Source organism: Cavia porcellus, unplaced genomic scaffold, assembly GCF_034190915.1.
Source record: "Cavia porcellus strain 051 isolate PalLab524CR breed Dunkin Hartley unplaced genomic scaffold, mCavPor4.1 scaffold_4, whole genome shotgun sequence".
In the NCBI taxonomy this organism is placed as follows: domain Eukaryota; kingdom Metazoa; phylum Chordata; class Mammalia; order Rodentia; family Caviidae; genus Cavia; species Cavia porcellus.
The window spans coordinates 23,586,848-23,595,931 of record NW_026947487.1 but is presented as its reverse complement, the minus strand read 5'-3'; the positions used below and the strand labels follow the sequence as shown (position 1 = coordinate 23,595,931).

At 32.8% G+C, this 9,084-nt stretch overlaps 1 protein-coding gene across 2 annotated transcripts in view; it reads right to left on the bottom strand.

Moving 5' to 3' along the window:
• Positions 1 to 1,352: 1,352 nt before the first annotated feature.
• Uchl3 (ubiquitin C-terminal hydrolase L3) overlaps positions 1,353 to 9,084 on the bottom strand; it is a 53,076-nt gene continuing 45,344 nt past the window's right edge. For both annotated transcript variants that reach the window (XM_063246851.1, XM_063246852.1), the window contains 2 exons: positions 2,148 to 2,206; positions 1,353 to 1,561 (listed from right to left, as the gene is read on the bottom strand). In XM_063246851.1, the coding sequence (XP_063102921.1) occupies positions 1,478 to 1,561; positions 2,148 to 2,206 (143 nt within the window). In that variant the 3' untranslated portion in view covers positions 1,353 to 1,477. The remainder of the gene's footprint in view (positions 1,562 to 2,147; positions 2,207 to 9,084) is intronic.

The following is a 9,084-nucleotide window of genomic DNA, read 5'->3' as shown; positions in this document are numbered from 1 at the left end:
TTGTAGACTATCTAGCTGTTCTACTATAGTTGTTCTAACCCAACCACTTTTGTTTTTCTTGTTTCTGAAGTAAAATGTATATATAGTGTTTTAGGGATTTTAAATGTGGGACCCAATGCATTTTGAGTAAAGCATATACCTGAGAAACCACTATTCCCTAAAAAGGATAAAATATTCCCATTCAAACCATATTCTCTGACCCAACTCTTTCATCTTTCCATTGGCTTCCTGTATGTGTGTTTCTATTTTTGTGGTGGTTCTGGAAATTGAACACAGGGCCTCTGACAAGCTATGCCAGTGATAGCAACTACGTGTCAGTAATTAGGTTTGCTGCCACTGTGCTAAGCAAATGTCTGTAACAGCTATTCCCTCAGCACTTACCTATCCTGTAAGACTGAAGCCCTTTCTTCTTCAATGTACACCCCAAATTCACTAACTTGCATCTAAATGAGTCTTACTTTTAAGATCCTGTCATCAACATCTCTCACTGTACTATAGAGCTCCTCACAAATCCCTCTACCTCTGTTCCTCCATCCCCGCCTCCTGCCATACATTATGCTCAGAGTTGTCAGTGATCTTTCAAAACTATATTTCAAATCAAGCTACTTTCTGCTTAAAACTTTCCAGTGGCTTTCATCACAAGCCTGAGGTAAATTCAAATGATTTTTCCTATATTATTAAGCTCCCCCTTGTCTGACCTCATGTCTTACTACTTTCGCCATTACTTTCTAATTTCTGGTCATATGAACCTTCGTCCCGATCCATAATACAGCAAGATGCTCCTACATCTTGAGGAAAGAAAATCTAAAGCCTCAGCAGTCATTCTTCTTTCTGCTCTTCACTACCACTTTTATGACGCGTACTTTTTGCCACTGAGGGATCAACTTCAAAGTCACCTCTTCACAGAAGCCTTCCCTGATAACAAAATCTAAAGAGTCTACTCAGCCACTAACAGAATTCCTAATTTTCCAAATAGCAATTGTCCTTGGTAATGTATCTTTTTATGTGTATTTGTCATGTGTCTCTTCTTGCAAGAACATAATCTCTGACTACAGAACCTGTCAACAGTGTTCACTACTTTAATTCCTGCACCTAGAAAAGTGCTCGTCTCACTATGAGATGTCTGACATGTATTTCCTAATGAATATGTAAATATGTATGGCAAAGTATTCATATTCTGCAGGTGGAAATTGTGTCTGGTGTTCCAAGACATGATCTCTCATGAGATCTAAAAGGAATACAAAATCTATTGTTAGTAATCAAACAGAATAAAACCTTGACAAAGAAGAAAGGGCAAGAAAGAACTGCAGTTTTAACTTGGGGGGAAAAATAAAACACATGTTAAGTCAAAGTTTAATTCACATAAATTTTAATCAGTCAAGTTAATGAAAATATCAAAATTTTTGAGTTAGTGTATGGCAGCGGAAATTTAACTTCTGTTGCAAATAATACAGTATTTAGTGTTTCCATTGACAATCTATGCTGCAGAAAGAGCAATTGCATTGAATCTTAATTCATCAGGGTCACGTTCCATAAACTTCTTGCAAACTTCTATGGCATCCTATAGGGAGAAACAAGTATAACTTTTCAGTTCATAAATGTCTTTTATTTACAAATGTGATAAATAAGAATTTTATAATTTCTAGTTTATAGTTAATATACTTTTAATCTAAAAATTATGTACTTCGTTGATAAAAAGTCATGTAACTTGTTATATTTTAAAATCTCTAAAATTCAAATCAAGATACAATTAATGATACCACAGATTCAATGACATATGGGGTATAACAACCAATTCTTTCAATACTAATCTTATCTTTTTAAAACGATACCTATTCCATAAAGAACTCTGGAAATTTCATCTTACACAGATTTTTTTTTTTTTTTTTTTTTGGTCTTTTTCCTTTTTATCGGTACCAGGGATCGAACTCACGACTGCCTGCTTGCAAGGCAGGAGCTAATGCCGCTGAACTAAATTCCCAGCCCCTCTTACACAGATTTTTAATGCTTTAAATTTTTATTTTTGGGTTTTCTAAAATGAGCAAGGACAAAAAAAAAAATCCAAATACACAAAACCTTTAGAGATGTTTTAAAGATAATAAAAATATCAATAACATTTAAGCTGGGCCAAGAAATTTTATCGTTACCTCTAGTAAAGTCTCATCACTAGTTTTCCCATGGTTAATTGGAAACGGTTTCCGCCCATCTGTGGAAAAGAGACCAACAGTTAAATGCTTAGCTCTTTTTACAAAATAATGTATTTTTTTCTTCCATTTTCCTCTTCCCAAAGTGAGACCAAAAAAGTAAAAATATTTTTTAAAATTTATTTTTGCAGTGCTGGAGATCAAATTAGGGCCTCCTGGGTGCTAGGCAAGTATTCCACCATTGAGCTACATTATAAGCCCAGAAAATTCTTTTAAATGATATGTCTAAAATATTTTAAATGTACTAATTATGGAATTTTACTATTAAAATTATATAAAATTTGCTTCCATGTTTAAAAGCCTGAATTATGTTTACAAATAGAATTTATTTATTTTTTTAACAAACAGAATTTATTATAAACAAAAATTGGTTTTAGTTTCCTGCAAATATGTAAAATTTGTTAGTAAAATTTTTAAAAGCTATGGCTCTAGTTTTTATCCTTAGAAACATTAAACAAATATGTCTTCCAAGTAAATCAAAAGATCTTAAGACTGTTTTCATTAATGAAAAAAATTATATATTACTACTACTAATTGTATACCAACAGTGCAATCATATAAAACAACTGCTCAGATAACCAGGGATTATTTTACTGACCACCATTATAATTAACAAAGTTCAATTATCTTAAAAAACTCGTACTCTTTCAATATTAAGTCCAAAATTATGTAGACTGGTACTCTGTTTCCAAATCTATAATTGCAGATGTTTCATTACTGGTAGTTCATCAGTTTCAATTCATAAAAACAGCTCTTTCTAAAACTTACATAATTTTTAGGATAGTAAAAATTTCTTAATCAATAAGCCTGTTGATAGACTTGGATTGGTAGATACTTTAAAGAAAAATTGAATGAAAAGAAACATAAATGTCTTCATTTAATGTGACATTAACTTTTATAAATTATACTATCAGAACCTGTGATCTTCATTTTTGGACTAATGCTGAAATAAATATTCAAAATCCTAAAGAAACATATCCCCAAACGACAATGACGTGGATTTAGCTCTTAAAGATTGTAACTTTTAAAGACCCACAAAGAAAATATTTCCCTATAACCAAATATTATAACAAATATTGAGTTATCATACTTCTGTGAACATACTATCTTTTTACACTGCAAAAATAGTATTTGTCAGTAGTATGTCATAAAGCAATTCCTTTAAGATATTCTTTGGTGGAAAACACTCTTTATTAGCCTTTTTTGTTTTATAGTTATAAGAATTTGTTATACCCATTAAAATTATGCTGTTGTATTTTATACTGTTATGTCATTTAATTTCTACATAACAGCAAAAGTATAAATAATATGTTTCTTTTCCTTAACTAAATTATTAATATATTATTGCTTGGTATCATACATTAGATTTCAGTTAAGAGATTATCAGCAGCTGTTGCTTATAAAGTCGCATATAATTAGTTTGAAAAACATTCTTATAGACTAACATAATTAAACAATTGATTTTGAAATGTTAAAAGAATATAAATGAAATGAAATCGTATAGTATTTTGCTACAACATCAATTCAGAGCAAATATTTCTATTGTTTTGTAGTCCTGAGGTTGCCTACCTATAGCCCACAAGCCAAATCCATACATGTTCCTTTCTTGAAAATATTACCAAAACAATACAATCTAAAAGTTGCCCCTCATGTTCCAGTCATGACATTTGCCTAAAACTTTGAGTGTAGTTTAAGTAAATGAGTATCTCAGTGAAAATCCATATAAGTCAGGAAAAAGTTGCACTTTCCAGATGAGTTATGTGACCCTGTAACCTTAATCTAACTGGGCAGTTATGGGATGGCAGAAAAGAAGTTATTACCACACCTCTTTGGCTGTGACTAACCAACTAATTCATTCAGATCTTATTCTTCAGACAGTTTGTATGAAGACCCCAAATACCACAACACTAACAAGAAACTAAAGATAAACCAGGCATGAATGGTGCATGCCTGTAATTACAGGCACTCAGGAGGCTGGGGCAGGAGGATCAGAGAATCCAGGTCTGCATGGACAACTTGACAAGGTATAGTTTCAAAACAAAAACTGAAAAATGGCCAGTAATATAACTCAGCAGTGGATCACTTGCCTAGCATGTAAGAGGTGTAACCTTTCTGGATTTAATATCCATAACCGTATACACACACACAAACATATGCATTAATAGTATGTGTAATTAAGTATCAAAAAATATCATTGGGAATCTGAGAAATGCAAATTAAAAGAGCACTAATTCCATTTTATTCTAGAAAGAATGGCTATTATCAAGAAATCAAGGAACAAATACTGGCCAAGCTACAGGACAAAAGGAGCCTTTCTACACTGTTGGTGGGAGTATAAACTAGTACAGCAACTATGGAAATCAGTATGGAGATTCCTCACCAAACTAAAACCAGAAACTCCATTCGTCCCAGCTATTCCTCTTTCTAGGTAGTACATGCACCACAATTCACAATAGCTAAATTTTGGAAGTGGACTACATGGCCATCAACAGATGAATGGATAAAGAAAATGTGGCATTTATATACTATGGAGTACTATTTTGTCATAAACAAGTGCAAACCTGAGTCTTGTATAGGAAAATGGGTACCTCTTGAGACAATAATCTTAGTGAAATAAATCAGACACACAGCTTAAATATCACATGGTTTCTTTGGATTTCTGAGAAATCCAAAATATAAATAAAGAGAAAAATAAAAGAAATCATAGGAAACAGAGAGACAGATCTTTTGCAAAAGGGAAGGCAGAGTGCAGGGATGAAAAAATAATTGAGATATGTTATATACATGCACCAACTACCTGTAGAAATATAATCTTTATGTACTATAAACAAGTACCAATAAAAATAACAAAAAATCATTGATATCCAACAATAGTCAATGAAACTTAAAAAAATGAAAACTATATAGAAATAAACATTTTCACATGCAATGCTTTGAGTCTGCTCTCCAGTGTTGTATAAAATAAATAAAATTCAGAGAACTGGAGAACCTCTTCAAATTATATATATATATGTTAACAAATTTGTAAAACTTGAAATGAATTTTAAAACAGAGTTAAAGAAAGGTCACAGAGTCCAGAATGAAAGATAGTGATGAAAAATAGTAGAAAAAACTTGTAAGTTTCAACAGAGATATTTCAGAAAGCTAGAACAAAGAAAAACAAAAGAGAAATCCAAAGAAAGAAATTATCCCATACTGAAACTTAGGAGTTTCTAGACTGAAGAATGCCCTAAAACCCAAAATTACTGATAAAAACAGAGCTTAAGAAAGACATATCATTGTAATGTCATCAACTGTAGATAAAAGATGCTATTCAATCCCCAGGAACACCAACAAACAAGACCCAGAATTTTGCAGGATTTTGGAAGATGTAAAAGTATACAAAATATACAAAGGGTCCTATGCAAAGGGTCCTAGGCATAGTAACTTTAAGGCTTGCTTCTTAATAGCAACTCAAGGAAGCTAAAATACAAAAGGCAAGGCCATCTAAAATACAAAGGGCAATGCCATTAATATTTTGAAAAAAAAAATTGTTCTTCAACATGAAATTTTAGAAATTGCAAATTCAGATATTCAAGGTATAAATATTTACTTCCCTTACAACTTTCCTTTAGTAAACTGCTGAAGGAAAATACTAAAATAAAATGAATGAGTAAACAAAAAGAATAAAGAAAGATATTGCATCCAGGAATAGGAACTTTGACAGAGGTGCAGGTCTAGCATAACAAGGAGACACTCCATGAAGATAAATGTATACACGAGAACAGAGTGATAGCTCTAAGAAGATGAAGTTAACAGAATGCCAGATCTTCCAACGTAGTGAGAAATGCAGACCAAAGGAAAAGAGCCTAGAAGAAACTTCGTATTAAGTATATTTTAAACAGTAATAAAACCAAAAAGCCAAATAAGGCCATTATTAACTCTGGAGAAATTTTATAAAATTAAAAAATATGTCACTTATGGCCCACCTGAGAATAATTTTTCTACAGCTGAAATAAAATAAATGCCACTTCTTAACAATACTGGGAAAATAGATAAAAAGTCTATTTTGTGGCTGGAAAAGAAAAGTAAAAAAAGGGCAACAAAGAAAAGCTAAATCCTTCTCTACCATTTGGGGAAATCAAGAAATAACACTTTCCATCCTCAGATATGATGGTACTGCACTAGACTTTTCACTGGAAACAATTAAAAAGCTGGACCAAATATGTGAAACAGTTTTTAGACAGCTGGAAGTCACTCAGTAAAATCCTAACACCACCATTCTGCCAGGAGACATTTTCTTTACTCGGTGTAGAAAAGAGAAACCAGAGAATAGCAAAAGTGTCAAAGAACTGAAGAGAATTCAAGGAAGCTGAGGCTTTAAGAATTCATAAAATACTAGACAGCAAGCTTTGGAGGGTTCTTGCCTTCTCAAGCTGGGTGGAATTGGGGAACACTAAGACTGGGATCAGGACTGAGCTTGAGACTATGTGGCACAGAGAATGAGTGGGCATACTAAAAAAAATACACAAAGATTCACAGTTCATGGAGGCAAGTTTTCCCACTTTCACAGAAAAAGGAGTCATAAATGTAGAAAACCCTACGTTTAATCTGTGGTGTAGACACAGAATCAGTAGTGATTTTGTGTTTTGTTGTTTCTTGTTTTGCAGTGTTGGAGATCAAACCCAAGGCTTCATGTATGCTAGGTAAGTACTCTGCAACTGAATTATATTTTTGGTCCAGAATAAGAACTGATGTAAATTGATGCTTAATATAAAAGCAGAGAAACAGATATAACGTTGTGTGCATGTAAACCCATATTCACATATGTGTGTTCATATACACAATGTAACAATTATTTCTTAGTTCTGTCTTCTGAGAGGGCCTAGAAACACCCATGCCTTAACAGCCACGAGCATATTTAGCAGCACAATCTTGTTCTAAATGTTGTTTTCCATTAATAAGAACAAGGACTCCATGGAGACATGGCTGAACATAGGACAAGGGAACAGAGAATATAAGATGAACCTGAAACATCTTGCTTTACTTAAAAGTACTCAAAGAATGACAATGCCATATCAACAGGTTATAAGAGCTAGCTTAAGAAGTTTCCTTCAAAGGCAAAGTCTGTAATAATTTGAGCATCAAAATATATAGTGCATCAGACTATAACCTTGTAAGCAAAATGAGTCCTTTCTAACATGAATGAATGAGCAAAAGAATAAGAAAGAAAACTTTCTAATGATGAAGGAATTCTTTTTTTTAGTCATTTGTAACCATTATAATGATAATCAAGTCAGTTAAAAATCATAACTGGTTACTAACCACAGTAAATAAAAATTTGATAAGAAACAATATATTCACAGTCTCAAAGTACCTTCTGAAAAAATACGTATTCAGTAATAAGAAGGATGACTTATTAGCTTTGTAGTAGAGAAGTCAGTCAGATGCTATCTAAACTAAAGACAAACTGACATCATGCACTGCAAATAAAATGTCACTTTGCAGTAGTGATGCCAAAAATGCTTAGACTGTGTGGAAATATCAGACAACCCAAACTGAAGGATAATCTCAGAGTAACTACCCTGTATTCTTAAAAATAAATGTCAAAGAATGAAAGATGATAAACAATAGAGAAATTTTTCTGAATTAAAGAAGATGAACATGACAACAAAATTCAATACATGATCCTCAGTTTGCTCCTGAACCTACAGATGATATAACTGTGATAATCAGGAAACACTTAATGATGCCTGTGGACTAGACGTTAATACTGTGTCAGTGTTAATACCCTAGTTTTGATAGTCACGTTGTAATTGTGAAGGAAAGTGTCCACTTGTTTTGAGGAAAAATGCATGCATTAAAGGAGGACAATGGGACATCATGTGTATGATTTATTTTCAAGTGGTTCAAAAATACTAACCAAATCTGGGTAACCTAAGGGAAGAGAGCACTATGTGTTCTTTCTATAATTTCCATAAATGCTTAAAATTACTTCAAAATACAGATTGCAAAAATGTTTCAAAGTATTCCTGTTACTTCAAGTAGACAATAATGTATTAGGTTTTTTTTTTTTTTCCTTTTTCATTTTTATCGGTACGGGGGATTGAACTCATGACTGCCTGCTTGCAAGGCAGGCGCTTATGCCGCTGAGCTAAATCCTCAGCCCCTAATTTATTAGTTTTTTAAAATCTGCTATGCAGCCTGTTCTGAATTCAATCCCACACCACAATACTCCAATTTATCCATAGGAGCCATTATACCTATTTTAAAATACCTACTTTGTACTCTCTCTATATATTAGGAACTAGTGAGACCCCAAAGAAGTGAAGATAAAAACCAGACATAACTCAGTCCTTTTCATCAGTTAACCTTATAGTTTAGTAGGAAATGAATAATTAAAAACCACCACCATCCTCTGTTGAGTATCTGCCCTGAAGAAGTTATCTCAAACCATATCTACAATCAGGTAGCTTTATTTTAAAATGTAAGGTAACTTAGCTATAATATTTTGGGATCAGAGATTTAGCTAAGTGGCATAAGTACCTGCTTGGCAAGTACAAGGCTGTGAGTTCAATCCCCAGTTCCAAAAATAAAATAAGTACCATTAAGATACACTCTACATGAAATATTATTTTCCTTAAAAACTGTTCAGTGTTCTCTTAATCACTATTGACTATTCAGTGGCTCAATCTTGAACTGTTTCACTATTCCATTTTAATTTATTGTACTAACATTGGGACCACTGCTAGTTTCTATAGCAATGAATCAGTATTGTCCATCATCCTTTATTTTGTACCTATCCCTATTCCTTATGACATTTTGAAGATTATGAGTATTCTGTATAACTCTGGAATTCTTTAAACTCATTTCAAGCATCTAATCTCAACTTGCCTCTAAT